General features: G+C 56.9%; 1 protein-coding gene across 2 annotated transcripts; it reads left to right on the forward strand.

Moving 5' to 3' along the window:
- Window positions 1-604: 604 nt before the first annotated feature.
- On the forward strand, window positions 605-13,741 carry NMUR1 (neuromedin U receptor 1). Of its 2 annotated transcripts, none has more exons than XM_042797594.1 (4): window positions 605-700; window positions 9,498-9,818; window positions 10,277-11,173; window positions 12,426-13,741. In XM_042797594.1, exons 3-4 carry the CDS (start codon window positions 10,279-10,281, stop codon window positions 12,824-12,826), a joined length of 1,296 nt encoding a protein of 431 aa, XP_042653528.1. In that variant the 5' UTR covers window positions 605-700; window positions 9,498-9,818; window positions 10,277-10,278; the 3' UTR covers window positions 12,827-13,741. The 2 variants fall into 2 exon arrangements, with proteins under 2 accessions (XP_042653528.1, XP_032838318.1); XM_032982427.2 differs by lacking the exon at window positions 605-700 and adding an exon at window positions 8,917-8,966.
- Window positions 13,742-15,021: the final 1,280 nt, after the last annotated feature.

Below are 15,021 nucleotides of genomic sequence, written 5' to 3' on the forward strand. Positions count from 1 at the left end.
TCCAGAGATGCTGGAAGCAGGGTGTGCATACCCCAAGTGTTGTGGTGGGCCAGCTGGGATGGGGAAAGATGCCTGCCTGTCTGGGAAACACCTCAAGGAGGGAAAAGAGGAGAAAACGGGGATTTCCCTAGAATCACAGTGGCAGGTGGGGGCACAGAGGGAAACTGAGACATGGGAGAGTGGACTGGTGGGATGGGGTGAGACAGGGCAGTTGAAACGTGTGGATGTCCCCAACGGTCTCCTCTAGAGCTGCTGGTGAGGGTGGCATTAGGCTGCTGGCTGACAAGTAGAGGGTTAATTCAGCCCATCCCTTCACCCAGGTGCTGCCCAGCCCAGCCCAGCTGGCCCAGGGCTATAAAGGGGCTGAGGGTGGGTGGGCTGGTTCCTTGGGTGGGCTGGGGAGAGGCTGTAGGAAGGGCTAATAGGGCGGGAGGGGATCCTGCTGCCTCCAGGCTTGGAACTGGGGTAGCAGCATGTCTGGGCAGAAGTGTGGGTGTGTGCAGTCACCCCACAGCCTGTTCCCTGGTTTGGGGTGCATGTTGTACTGGACAGTACTGGGAGTTTTCCTGTGGTGCGGCTGTGCCAGCCTGACAGCTTTCACCCACCAACCGACTGCCATCCTGCTGGAGTGGGGAACTGGACCAACTGGATCAGCTCCACTTGTGAGGTGTGGGTTTGGGGTTATCCTCAGTGCTTGCAGGTGGGATGTTTAATTATTCATTCTGTTTTTGTTTTTTTTTTTTTTTTTTCTGAGTGTGGAATTCAGGTTGAGAGTCTCTCATCTCTATCCCTCCACTCACAGAGAATTATCATGCTTAATCTTCTTCCATCCCCTGGGTGTACCCGAGGTCTCAGCTAATGGCAGGGTGACTTTGGTGTCTTGCTGTAGTCTCCCAGGGTATCATATGGACCCATTGCCCCACACGTGTCCACTTAACCTGCTAGTGCCCATGTCCCCACCTCTGGCTTCAGTCCATCAGAATACATGTTACACCGTAATTAAGCTGATGTGACTTCACCCTGTGGTTTCTCATTTAGCCCCTCCTGTGCCACACTGAGTGGGTGGATTCGACAGCATCCCCAGGTATGGCTACTGTGTTTTATGGTGATGGTAGACAGAGGTTGGATCTTCTCCCTGTGTCCCACCCTGTATGAATGTGGCCAAAGAGGGGCTGGTGAGGGCTGCAGGGAGGAGGGGGTGGGTGGTGGGGTTGTGACACTGGGCTAAAGGAGGTGTGTTACAGCACTGATGAGCAAGCCGTGGAAGGCAGCATTGGCAGTATTTCTCTTATATGTGCTTCTTGTCCATCATGTCATGATATAGCTGATCCATTCCAGAGCAGAAATCAGATTTCCTGGATGCTTCAGTCTCCCTGGCCTCCCCAATGGACCCTTATCCCTGAACCAAGCATCATGCCCAAAGGAGACAGTAAGCTTATGCAAAGAGCTGGGAGCTTGCCCTGGAGTTCTCCTTGTATCTGGCTCCAGTTTGCTGGCAGCAACACACTACAAGTTTCTGGAGGGGCTGGATCTGTTGTCCTCATCCTCCTCAGTGGAGCCCAAGCATCCTCTGCTCTCTAGCAGGCAGCGCTGCTGGCAGCTGCCTTACAAATTGAGGTGCCGTTTGCTGCCTGTGCTCAGAGATGAACCCTGCCAGCTCCCCCAATTTGCTAGATTTCTTCTTCTCAGCAGGCAGAACTATTTCAGGCTGTTTGCTCAGATTTGTGAGGTTTTTTCCTCCTGGTGCTCAGGCTACTTCCATTCATGCTAAAGTTGCTGCATTGGCATTCCTGAGAGCTCATGGTGTGCCTTGAGTTTTGATTCGCTCTAGCTGAAGCATAAACTTTTCACTGGAAAAAAATGAAAGTATGTGCATGTGTCCCACTTTTAAGTTGTTCTGCATCCAAAAGATGAATTCAAGCCTGGAAAAGTCAGGCCCTGAAGTTTATCAGTGCCTGGAAAGTAAGGCTTAGAGTAAAAACTTGTCCCAGGACCTGGAACAGAGCGTGGTACTTCTTGCATAGAGAAGATGGAGAGCATCCTTTTCCCATGCCTGGCAGTTGGGCTCTGTGGCCATGTGAAAAGGGCTTTGAATGAGGCATGTGGGACAGGCAGGTCTGTAGGGAGGATGGGCAGCACCTTTGGCTGCCAGTCAGGTACGCTGAGCCCAGCTCTGCCAGGAGATTCCCCACTTACCATCAGCGCCAGGGTCCATACAGGGTTGAAATACCATGTCTGGGGTTGCCCTGACATTTCAGGTGACAGGGTAGCCATCAGGTCGCTGTGACACTCTCCAAAGCCTTCTCACTTCTCCTACCTGCCCCATGCAACTTTTCCTGTAGCCTGGGAGAAGATGCTGCAGATGTGGGGAGGGCTCCCTGTTCTTCTTCCCAAAGCAGCCACCCTCTTACCCCAGACCTTTTTCCTCCCAGTGAACCAGTAAAGGTACCAGCAACCAGTGTAAGATACTCCTACCCTCCCCAGTTGCCAGTTGTCATGCTGCAAAGGCATGAAGCAATAAGGAAAACTGTGGTGCCACTAATGTGATGATTAAATCAGTGTCTGGAGATAACACCATGAAGAAGACAACACTTGCAGCAGACCCTGTCTCTGCTACCCCCATGGCCCTGTCCCTCAGCCCTAGGACACGCTCATTTGCAAATTACTTCAGGGACAAACCATGCAGACCCTGTGAGCTTACCTCTTTCTAGTCTACATCTCTATTTGCTGCCATGTTTGTTTCACTGGGATGTTTTTGTAGCTTGTTGGGTTTTTTGTGGCTGGAGATTTTGATCTTGACTCGGAGAGCGAGTCCCTGTGTGGTGTGGGATCCCATCACAGAGATGTTATTTCCTCGCCTGGTATTCTTTGCAAATGAGTGGCCATTTTCCCTTCCAGCTGAGAGTCGTTTTTCCAGTCCCGTTTAAAGGCTTATGAATTGGGTGCTGAAAGTCCTGCATAGGCAGGGAATTAATATCTACCATGAGCTGGGTGGGAGAAGTAAGAAAATCCCTGGCATTCAATCCTATGACACCAAGCAGGCACCTTAAATCAACCTGCACACGCAAAGTGGCTCTGAAACAAAGGTAGGGGAGAGAGGCTGTCCCTGTGCAGCTCCATGTAGTTATCTATTTTTGATAACTCACACAGGAGGAGGTTTGGAAATTAATAAATAGAGCCCCAAAAGTGATTTCTTGCTGCTTGGGAAGATGCCCTGGATTCATGATCCATTTAAATGTGCTTCAGAGAAAGTCTTACTGTAGCTGAGGTGATCCCAAGCTCATTAGGGGTTGGCTGGGATATTTTCAGATGGTGTCCCTTGGTTTAGCTGTATTGCTGAGCAAAGGCAGAGCTGGTTTGGCCAGGCGCTGGGTCCCTCCTGCCCACCGAGTGTGCTGCAGTCTTTGCCATGGAGCAGATTTCAGCCAGAATGAGGAATTTCCATCATGGCTTGTTTGCTGCCCCTTGGGCCCTCAGAGCACTCTGCTGCAGCCCTGTTATGGGCTGCCTTTCATCCTCCCCAAGCTGGGATTTTCCAGTTTAAGGAAAACACAGAGGTAGCTGTGCCCTGAGCACGGGGCTGGGGGCTGCACCCCTCCTCTCCAGGTACAAAATGCCATCTCCATTGCTGGTTGCTCTGCCACGTCTGCCAACCCTGTGTGGAGACACGGGGAAGTGTCAGACAGGAGCCAAAGGAGGTGGTGAGGGGGAGGCAGGAAAACTGCATGTTATTAGCAAAGCCCTGGCCGACAGACGCATCTGCAGCTTGGGGAGAAATAACCTGATGCTTTTTTGATGTTCAGTGATTCATCCTGGCCTTGGTAGAATAACATAGTCTCCAGCCTCATGCTAGATGGGGGATGAAGCATTGGGACTGTGTGGCTTCTGATTGGGATGCCCCGGCTGCAGCCAGCCTTCATCCTGCTCCATCACTGCAGGGGGCACAGCTGAGACCGCACCCCTGGGCAACTCGTCCTGATGGGAACCTGCAGAAGTCCAGTGCTCCTGCCAGGTGAAAAAGTGCTTTTTGTCTGTGTGGGTCCTGATTAGCAAAATTGTGGTTGCCATGGAACCCAAATACCTGATTGGAGAGTGCCTGCCTTCCTGGTCCCCCCAGCAGACCTGGGGGACACTTGTCATGGGGCAGAGGCCAATTTTGCTGCTCCTTAGAAAGCTGATTGCTTTTATCCCAGTGAGCATTGAAATGGTCCTTTTTTTTTTTTTTTTTCTTTTTTCTTTTTTTTTTTTTCCCTCCTTTGAGCCCAGTTTGGGATGGAGTGGAAATGCCCCTCCCCAGCAATTTTTCAGATGAGCTGTGGGACTTTAGTTGCAGTGGTTACTGCTGGGAGGAGGCTCGTGGGGTGACTGCTATGAGCAGCAGCCCAGCCCCCTGTTCCCATCTCTAGAAGAAGAGCATCCTGGGGTACCAGCCCTGCATCCCACAGGAATGGGGTTAGCTGTCCCAGGAGAGTGAGGGCAAGGGTGCTGGCAAGTTATGGGCATCTCAGAAAAGGGGACTTGGAAATCTATAAAGAGCTGCCACTAGTGGGAGAGGTTAAGTTGCCTGCTTTGACTGCACAAGAGGGGAGAGGGAGGTAGTGATGCTGAGATGAGATTCTGGGAGCGGGAACAACTTTTGCATGGAGGTAAAAGGCCTCTAGAAAGCTAGTGACTGGAAATGCACAGAGTGGTGATGGTCAAAAAATTACTAGAGGAGGGTGTCCCACACCAGACAAGGATGTGTGGGTGGGTTCTGCTGGGTAAATGACAGCAGCACTGCTTTGGAAAGGCCACCCCACTGACCTGCATTCACCCCTAGCTACCTTACTGCAAAATTGCCCAGGTCCAGCATTCTGTTTGGTGTCCTGCAGGTCTGAGTGGCCATTCTTGGCTTTGAGCACCAAAATGAGCACTCTCCTGCTCTGAAATGTACCTTCTGGACACATCACCTTCAGGTGACCAGAGAGAGTCACCTTTGAATAGGCAGCTCCCAGGGGGGAGAGAAACCCCTCTTACATCCCCATGGCCAATAGATTTGCTTGTTCTCCAAGGGGAAATGGTTTATTTCTGTCCTAGAGCTTTATAAACCCATTCTGTCTGTGCTGGCTATCCCTGCGTGGGCAGATTTGCTGCAGCCATATCCTGTGGAGGGGCTGCTCATCCCCTTGTTTCAGTGGCAGTGAGGGATGCACCCCGGGGGCTCTTGCCTGCTGCATGATGGCATGGAGGGGACAAGTGTCTGTCTGTGCCTCAGTTTCCCTCTCAGGTGCAGTGTCACTATGTGGCTTGGTGGCTTTTTGTGCTCAGGACCAGAGGGTGTTAATTAAAACTGCAAAGCAGGGGAAGAGAGGGGGAGATGGAGCACAGACAGCTCTGTAAAAAAGGCTGCGCTGGTCTGCCCTGCAATTATTGTGAGTGATGTACCCTTGAGAAGAGCCGGGAGTGGATGCTGTTGATTATTAGGGCTGCAGCTCTCAAGGTTCAAAGCCACTGTTTATCCTCTCTTTTGGCCTCTTAATTCTCCTGGTGATGCTGCAGAGCCGGCCTCGTTCAACCTCTGTGTGCTGGCCTTAACCTGCATGTGGAGGGACCCGGCCAGGAGGAAGACTTGGGGGGAGGAAGATCAAGGAGATCCCTTGGGCTGGGGTTATGTAGGGAGCCTTGTGGGTGCCCCTGGCTTGCCAACTTGCTGCTGAAGTTTCCTGCCCAGCCCAGTGATGCTCTGGTCATGGAAACAGCCAGGCTGTGGCCAACATGTTGCAGTGAGGAGAGGATTTTGGTGTGCTGCTGGACATGTTGTCTCCCCCCAGCAGCGTTAATATAATAAAGTGCCTGAAAAGGGAAATAGGCTGAAGGGTCATGCTCCCGTGTGCAGTTTACCCTCTTTAAGCAGTGGGGGAGCGATAGTAGAAAGGGGTTGCTGCCATCTGAGTATTTGATTTATCAGAAAATTGAAAACCAGAATGGATCAGTCTGAAGCTCTGTCAGGCCTGTGAGGACTTGAGGTGTGGGGAGGGGGGGTAGCAAGAAACAGAGATGCCGAGGAAAAGAAGTGATGTCTGTGAGAGCCACCAACCCTTCCCAGAGAGATATGACAGCAGATAGGGTGGGAGCAGCTGTTGAGGCCTCAGTTATGGGGGATGTGCCAGCATGTTAATGGGAATGGTGGAGGAAAAGGGGAAGCAAAGGGAGAAGGACCCCTGGTCCAGTGGTTCTGGTGTCCCAGCAAAACTGGGACTGGGAAATCTGGACAATGGGTGAGTGCAACAGAGATCTGTTGCCACCTGGAAGCCAGGATCTGGCAACTTGAGGGTGACAGATGAACCCATGGTTCAGCTCTGAGTGAATGGAGTTCTGTCTGGTCCTTGCTCCTCCCAGACCATCCTTACCCACATGCCTGTTGCCTTCAGCTAGGGAAGGGGACTGCAGGGAAACAGATGTTGAAGTTTGGTAAGAGCTCAGCAGCATCTCCATTGTTCTGCTCCAACCCAAGCAACCTCCAAGTGCCCCAGTCCCAGTAGACATCCCCTCATTCCCATGGGGGTCTCTGCAGGGACCAAGGGTGCGGGTGCAGAGCTCCAGGGACTGCCCTGCAGCAAAGCCCAGGCAGGGGCGAGGACTGGGACAGGGACAGGAGGCATTGTGGCTGCATGCAGGGAACAGCCTCTGCCCCAAGGATGGGGGAGATGGCCGTGCTGCAGTGCGCAGAGCCCGGGGAGCTGCTGGGAGCCGGCTGCGTGTGTGTGTGTGCACGCTCAGCAGGGCGACCAGAAAACGGGGAGAGGCAGATGGGGGATGGAAAGGAGAGAGAAAGGATGAAGAACGAGAGATTTCCAGGGATGCTTCATCCCCTGATGCAATCCCTCAAGTGTGTTTGTGCTCAGGCTCCTGGTGCCTCCAGTGGTAGAGCACAACCTGCCTCTGCACCAGGATGGATCAAATCTGTCTCCCACCTCGGGTATCCCCTGGGGAAAAAGCAGCCTGTGCACAGTCTGGAGGCAGGGACAGAAATCTGTGCCCATCAGCTACTGTTTCTGGCTCTGCCACCCAGGGACTGTGGCCTGCGGTGTGCCAGCTCCCTGGCACTGTCACCCACCCTGGCATCTGTCAAGCCCCTGCTGGCATCACCTGGCTGCTGTCCCTGTGTCCTGTCCCTGCTGTCACCAACCCTGTGACATAAACCCCTGGGTTTTAGCTTGTCTCCGTTCCCAGAGGGGATGAGGTTTCTTCGCCTTCACTCCTGTAGGAGTAGACAGCATCTCTTCTCCCTCCCAGTTTCAGACACTATTTCCAACTTGGTTTTTTCCCTTGCGTAATGTCTTGTTTACATCCATTTACCCTCCAGCCTTTTGGCTTCAGTAGTTCCTCTCCTGTGCTGTGGGAGATGATTTCCGTAGGAAAATCATGTCTCAGGGCAGCCCTGAACCCTTTCTGCCCTCTGCATGGTTGTTCCACCACCTCCCCTCTGTTTGCAGCCTGTTTGCTGTTGGGAGCACAGGCAAGGCAAGCTTAAGGCTAGTCCAGAGCTTCACTGGTCTTGTCCTATTGCCCCTCGCCTGCTCTGAAATTCCTCTGAGCAAAAGCATTGAGCTCTGCTACAGACCCAGACACATGGCCCTTCGGGGCTGGCACTGGCATGCAGTGCCACAGCGATGGCTCTGTGGGCATCCCCGTGGCCTTTCTTCCCCCCGTCATCATCACCCAACAGGGACAGAGCTGGGCACAGATCCATCACTCCAGCACCACAGGCCAAGGAGGCCGTGGGCTGGTTTTGCCTTTGCTGCCAGCTTGTGCAGAGGGACAGGGTACACAGAGGCCAGGCCAGGCACTCTCAAGGCTTTTAGGATCTTTGTGTCTTGTTAAACTGGGGAGGAAAAATTCCTCCAGGGCTTTGGGGGATCTCTTGGGCTGGTCTGAGCACACTGTCCCCACCTGTTATCCCCCTTCTTTCCCCTGGACACTGTCTCCTGCCATTCTCATTTGACTTTATTTCACTGGCTGGCAGGGAAATGGGGTGTCACATCACCCTCAGAGTGCATTCAGCACCCTGCAGCCCAAGGGTGCTCTGGAGCACCGTGCGTGCCATGGTGTGGGATCCTCATGGGTGGCTCCTGAGCAGGGGCTGCGCTGGGTGCTCTGCCCCAGTGACAGGCTGTGTCCAGTGGCCCTGGGGACATCTGCACCAACCTGCATGCTGCCAACCATCCCTGGGTGCAACCAGGCTCCGTTTGCTTCCCTGCACGACAGTGGCGAGGTGGAGCGCTCCCACGGGCACCGGGCTTCCTGGGAAGGAGAGCAGAGATAGGAACGCCGTGCCTCAGTTTCCCTCTTGGGCTGTAGGGCAGGAAGCCAGGGCGAGACGTTCTGCTCCCAATCGCTGTGCGCTCTGGCATCAGGAGCGGGATTTGGGGGTGCAGGACCCCGGGGGCAGTGTCCTGGTGCTGGCACAGGCTGGACGGAGGAGGGTCCCCGGGGTGCTGGAGCCCTTCAAGGTGTTATCCTTTTGGGTGGGGGGGACCGGGTCCCCCTGGGCCCTGCCCCCTCGGAGGGGATGAAGGGAACCACGCGTGTACCTGCGCCCACGGGTGCCTGCGCGTCCCGCGGGCTGGCAGTGCCCTCTGCTGTCGCACGGAGCCGCGGAGCGATGCGCAGCTGCCTCCCTCCTTACTCCGACACTTTCCCCCCCCCCCCTTACCGTGCCCTTCCCACCGCCGCCTCCTCCCCACCTCCGGGGGGCCGGGGCGGGCTGGGGAGCCCCCGCCCCGCTCCGCAGCCGGCAGCCCTTCTTCTCCACAGACGGAGCGGGCGGCGGAGCCCGGGGGGGGGCCGGGAGCGGCCGCCCACGGGATGCGGGCTCCGGGGCGGGAGTGGGCGTCCGTGGGCTCCGCCGGGTCCAGGCTGGGCTCGGACCGGTAAAGCACGTGTTGGAGGAGAGGAGAGCCGCGGGTGGAGCGGGGACACGGAGCGTGAGTGTGTGTGCGTTCATGTATTTGTGTGTGTGCGTGGGGCTGCGGAGCAGGAGTGTTGCGCTGTGAGTGGGGGGGGGGTTATCAGCTGGTCGGGGTGTGAGCGCAGAGGACAGGCAGGAGTGCAGACAGACAGACAGACACTGGGTGCAGGGAGAGGGGGGGATGCTGCAAACACAGCAACTTCCTTGCAACCGAAGTGTGATGGGAGCCGGCTGGAGCCACCTGCTCCACGGGGGAGTGATTCGGGTGATCCAGAGGTTGCACATCTGGAAGCGGGGAGACCCCAGGAAGCTGCATCTGCATCTCCCCCCCCCAGGATGAGCCCGGACAACCGGGCGCTGCCCGGGCCCCCACGCCTGGCAGAGTCAGAACGGCAGCGGGGCTGATCGGTGCCTTGCCACGGGGGCCACGCAGATGGCAAATCCCTGCTGCTGGTGGGGCTGGAGATGGCCGTGCCGCCCTCCCCGGAACTCTCTTAGAGTCAATGGAATTTATTACTTTAACGTTATTTCCTCTCTCTTTCTGAAGAACATCTTTTTGGCAGTGCTGCTTTACAAACAAGGAGCCAGCCCCCGGCAGAAGTTGGGTCTCAGCACCGAGCTTTGCTTGCCCAGCAGTGGGAGAGAAGCCCTCGGCACCCCCCAGCTCACCCGCCAGCCTCTCTGCTGACAGAGGATAAGGGGGAGAAGGTGGATAAGGGCAGGAAGCTTCTCTGAGATCCAAAGGAAGAGCAGCAGGAGGATTTTATTAACCTGCCTCTTAAGGCAGTGAAGTCTCCATCCCCTCCCAACCCCATCCAGGACAGGGGTGGTGAGACCTATTCCTGCATCTGGAGCTTTCCAACAAGCTGTAAGACCTTCTTGGGTTGGAAAATCAATTTTCCCTCTGGCTGTTTTATGGTCGTCCCGTCAGGCCCTCTGCATGGCCGATAGAGTTGGAGCCAGGATCAGTTCTGGGAGTTGGCTTTGGGGCTGTATCCTGCTCTGCTTCAGAGGCAGATAGAGGGGACAGCCCTGCTGACCTCCCCCCAGTGACAGGGTAAAGGGACCAAGGTGGGCTGGGGACCTGATAGAGTTGTTTGTGGATGGGAACTGGGGCAAGGAGCTCTTGGGAACCCTGGAGTGAGTTTGAGGGAAGATTTGGGGTGGTTTCCTAAAGGAAAATCTGTGGCTGGGGCAGGATGTGTGCAAGGGTGAAGAGCTATGGTCATCAGCAGCATCCTGACACCAATGGGGAAAGGGGCAGAGAGAACAGGGGGAACAGAAGGGTTGGGAAAGCATCCTGAAAACCTCCCCGTCTCTCTGCAGCCATGAATCCCTACATCAACTGCTCCAGCCCCAGGTTCCCCCTGCCCCAGGAAGACTTTCCCGTGGAGCCCATCAGCCCTGATTTCTGCAACAGGACTCACTCAGAGACCTTGTTTGACCTCAAGGATGCCAACCTGACAGAGGAACAGCTGCGGGATAAGTACCTGGGACCTCGACGGTCCAGCTTCTTTGTCCCTGTCTGTGTCATCTACCTGTTGATCTTTGTGGTGGGAGCCGTGGGCAACACGCTCACATGCATCGTCATCCTCCGGCACCGGTTCATGAGGACACCCACCAACTACTACCTGTTCAGCCTGGCCGTGTCCGACCTGCTGGTGCTGCTGCTGGGGATGCCGCTGGAGCTGTACGACATGTGGAGCAACTACCCCTTCCTGCTGGGCGCCAGCGGCTGCTATTTCAAGACGTTGCTCTTTGAGGCCGTCTGCTTCGCCTCCATCCTCAACGTCACGGCGCTGAGCGTGGAGCGCTACATTGCCGTGGTGCACCCACTCAAGGCCAAGTACGTAGTGACCAGGAACCATGCCAAGAGGGTCATCGTCACCATCTGGATCTTGTCGGTTATCTGCTCCATCCCCAACACCAGCCTCCATGGGCTGCAGCCTCTCTACGTGCCTGGCCGGGGGAGGGTGCCCAATTCGGAGATCTGCACCCTGGTGAAGCCACGCTTGACCTACAACCTCGTCATCCAGATTACCACCATCATCTTCTTCTTCCTGCCCATGGGGACCATCAGCGTCCTCTACTTGCTTATTGGCCTGCAGCTCAAGAAAGAAAAGATGCTGGAGGCCTTGGGAGCCAAGTCTGGCAGCGGCCACGACTGTCGCAACTCTCGCGGGCAGAAGAAAGTCAAGAGGAGGCAGGTCACGAAGATGCTGTGTGAGTCTGATGCTGGGGCTGGGCAGAGCCAGGAGGTATCTCCCACGGCTGTGTTGGGAGGGTGCTGGGGGGGGAAACTGAGGCACGGCCAGTCCAGAGCACCGAGGCTGGGTCATCCCAGAGGAAGGCTGCAGGGTGACGGGGCAAAGGCCACTCTGGTGGCTCTGGTCCAGCAGTGGGGATTGCTTGTGCCAGCTTTTCCCAGCCATGAGAGCTCCCCCTCCTCCAGGAAAGTCCTGGGTGAGAAAGGCAAAGGAGGTAGCTTGGGATAGGGAAACCTGCTCCCCATTCCCCAGCCCAAACCTCGCATGCTGGTGGTGGCAGTGGGATTTCCCAGACAGGGACAATTCCTACCCAGCCCTGCAGCTGCTGCGACTGTCCCGGGGCAGTGGTACACTGACCCAAGGCTGGACTGGAGCATCTCTCTGACCCACTGCTCTGTGTCCTTGCTCCCCAGCCCCATCCCCGCAGCCTTTGGCCCCCTTCCTGGCAGCGGGAGCTGGCTGCTCTTGGGTAGCCGTCTCTCCCCAGCGCGCTGACCTCCGTGTGCTCCCAGCCCCGTGACAGCGATGGCGGGTTGCCCAGCCCAGTCCATCAGCGGGGCCAGGGCTGATTCTTCACCACGTCCCAGACAAGTGGGAACTCCACTTCCCCCGGCACTGTGGCTGGGAGGGGAACAAAGAGGGACCTGTCCCCGTGTGCTGCAGAGATGCAGTGTGGCACAGGTGTGGCAGGGCAGGGGACCCCAGGGCCACCTATACATCACCCCCTTTCCTTTCCATCAGCAGTGCTGGGTTATAAAAAAAAAAAAAAAAAAAAAAAAAAAAAAAAAAAAAAGGAGAAGGAGCAAATAGCTCTTGCTCCTTGGACTTTGCCAGCGGAGGTGGCAGGGTGCCCAGAGGCTGGATGCCCACAGGGGTGTCCCCCAGCCGTGCTGCATGGCCCTGGGTCTGTGGCAAGGCCAGCTGATGGCTGACAGGAGCGGAGAAGTGTGGTGCAGCAGCACCTGGAGCAGCCCTGGCAGGAGATGGAGGAAGAGAGATCTTGTCCAGACCTCCAGCCCCTCCACGGCAAGTCAAAAAGGCACTGGGGGGCCCCTTCCCCTCTCCCCCTTCCTCTCTCCTGTGCTTTTTTTGGGTGTTCTTTGCTATATCTAAAGCCAAAATGGGGCAGCACTCGGGTTAGGGACTGGAGGTCTCCAAGTAGGTTAGCCCTGTCCCCCCAATAACACCAGCTCTTCGGCTCCCCACAGTTGTGCTAGTGGTGGTGTTCGGGATCTGCTGGGCCCCCTTCCACACCGACCGCCTTGTCTGGAGCTTCGTCTCCACCTGGACCAGCCACATGCTCCACATGTTCCAGTACATCCACATCATCTCGGGCGTCTTCTTCTACCTGAGCTCGGCGGTCAACCCCATCCTGTACAACCTGATGTCCACCCGCTTCCGGGAGATGTTCAAGGAGGTGATGTGCCACCGTGGCCACCACCTGCCACGGTCACGGAAATACTCACCCAGCATCACCCACACCACCACCCGCAGCACCGAGTGCGAGCCCATGCCTGGTGCCAACGGGCTGCCCCTCTCCGATGCCGAGTACGAGCTGGAGGAGGTGGAGGGGGGCCAGGCCACCACCCACGCAATGTCCTTCTGCTGAAGAGTGGGAGGACACAGCGGGACTGGGACCAGCTTTCCCCACCACCAGCATCCATCTGACTGTGGCACCCATCCCGTGGTGGGGAGAGGGACAGGAGAGATGGAGGAGTCCCCACCTCTCTGCCGTCCCGCTGGGATGTGAAGGCTGGTTTTCTCGGCAGCGCTACTCTGGGGACGTGGCGGCGGTGGCCATGCTGTGCCCTGGATGTGTTGCACCCACTGCGCTCAGCACTGGGGCTGGCCAAGGCCAGGGCATCCCTCGTGGTGTGGAGACAGCTGACTTCTATGGCAGGGATATGCTAGCAATCCCCAAAAACATCCCATCCCTCCCAGCCCAGCGGCATGAGCCCACGGGTGTCAGGCACCCTGGGCTGTTTAGAGACACCGTGCTGGATGGGTGCCCAGAGAGGTGCTCACACCTGGGCTGAGACCCACGGGGACAGAGAGGTTTGAACAGCATGGAGTGAGAAGAAAAAGGTCTGTGGGTGCCTTCTCCCTTGAGATGTCCCCAGGGCCCTCTGGCACTGATGTGCCCCTGCTTTCCTTGCACATCCCTTCAGTAGTGCCAGCCGGTGTCTGGCCGTATGGTGCCAATATGGATCCTTGATCCCACCCCAGTCCCCCAGCAAGGGAAGGAACACGGCTGCTCCCTCCAGAGCTGGAGCCTGCAGGGGGGAAATACAGGACAACGGGAGCCCCAGCCTCCCTGCAGCACTGGGGCACAGCTCCGCACCTTCCCCCTGCCCCACAAATGTGCCCCGATCTCCCCACCTCCAATGTGCTGCTGGTGGGTGCTACCCTCCTCTTCCTCAGCTTGCGTGGAACCCTGCACCCCGGGGAATGTGGGGAGCCCTCCTCCATCCCTGCCCTGCATGGGCTGAGCCTCACTGAGAATTAAAAAGAGTCGTTGGCCTGATTTGTGCCCTTGTTGTGCCCCCCAGGACCCAGCTCTGCTCCCAACACAGGACTGGACTTGGGCCGTCCTCCTGGGGGGTGACAGGTAGCCCATGTGCCAGGGTGATGGGCGCCAGGGGTGTCCCACCAGCTCTACCTGTGGGCTCTGCTGCTGCGGCAGCTCTGCGGGACCGGGCGGGCTGCGGGCACTCAATGACAGGGAAGGTGTGCACCATTCCCGGTGTCCAGGATGCTCGGGCTGAGCTGGGTCTGGGGCCATTGCGGAGGGGGAGCTGCCTCCAGAGCGGTGGTGATCAATCTGTCCTCAGAGATGTGGCTCAGCAAATGTCATGAAAATGCCAGGGAGCGCGGGCTGGCAGGTCACGCTCCCCCGGGCAGGAAGGACCCATCGATTTACTGTCTGAGATCAATGCCGTTGACTTCCCAGCGTACGCCAGGTCCTTTGGCAGGATGAAATATTGAGGCTCCAAAATGCCACCTGAGGGGCTGTCTGAACAGCTTGAGTTCTTGCCTCGCGTGACTTCCCAGGCCCCGGTTCCCCCCAGCCAGCCAGGGAGGCTCCCTGGGCTTGGTGTCCCGCAGCCGTGCCTCTGGGCAGCGTGGATGTGCCAGTGGGCTCACCTGGGGACTTGAGCAGAGACACCAGAGGAGCTAAGCCGCTGGCAGGGGCATCGCTGCTTGCTGCTGCTCTGCTTCCAGCCCCTCCTAAGCACGTTCACACAGGGCTGCAGCCAGGCCAGTGACCAAGAACAGGCAGGATTTGGGATTTGCAAACTCCCTCTTGCTCCCATTGACCTGGTCCCTGGCTCGGGGGGGGCAGCGCATCCAGCTCCCCCTCCACTCCCCATCCCCACAGCAGGGTCTTCTGTGGGCAAAGCCCTTCTTCGGTCCTTGTGGGGTCCTGCTGGGTGAGGATGGGTGTTGGGGTGCGGTAACTTTGCACTTCAGGGTCCTGCTTGCTGCTCGCAGTCTCTCTGCTGAGGATGTCAGCATGGCCGAGGGCATCAAGATCCGTTTATTTCCTTCCCTCTCTGGCTCCCATCGCTGATGGTCCTGGCAGGGGACAGCACCCTGGCAGCTGTGTGGGTGGACGTGACTGATGCCTCCTTTGATGGCTGTTATTTCCCCATCTCACTTCACCCAGCCGCAAATTTCCAGGGAATGGCATTTTAATAGGCAGTTGATAGCATTTTATTATGCAGCGACAGCCGCCTGTGTGGAGCTTTGGGGTCCCTCGTGCCGTGAGTCAGGAGGACGTGTCCCCCTGCTCGTGAGCAGTTG

The sequence above is a fragment of the Tyto alba genome, unplaced genomic scaffold, assembly GCF_018691265.1.
Source record: "Tyto alba isolate M040663 unplaced genomic scaffold, T.alba_DEE_v4.0 Super-Scaffold_10, whole genome shotgun sequence".
NCBI classification, from domain to species: Eukaryota; Metazoa; Chordata; class Aves; order Strigiformes; family Tytonidae; genus Tyto; species Tyto alba.

Excerpts from the sequence above, each read along its gene's own strand:
- NMUR1 (XM_042797594.1), top strand. The coding sequence starts at position 10,279 with ATGAATCCCTACATCAACTGCTCCAGCCCCAGGTTCCCCCTGCCCCAG. Across the intron at positions 11,174-12,425 it reads GCAGGTCACGAAGATGCTGT|TTGTGCTAGTGGTGGTGTTC; the intron begins GTGAGTCTGATG and ends GGCTCCCCACAG.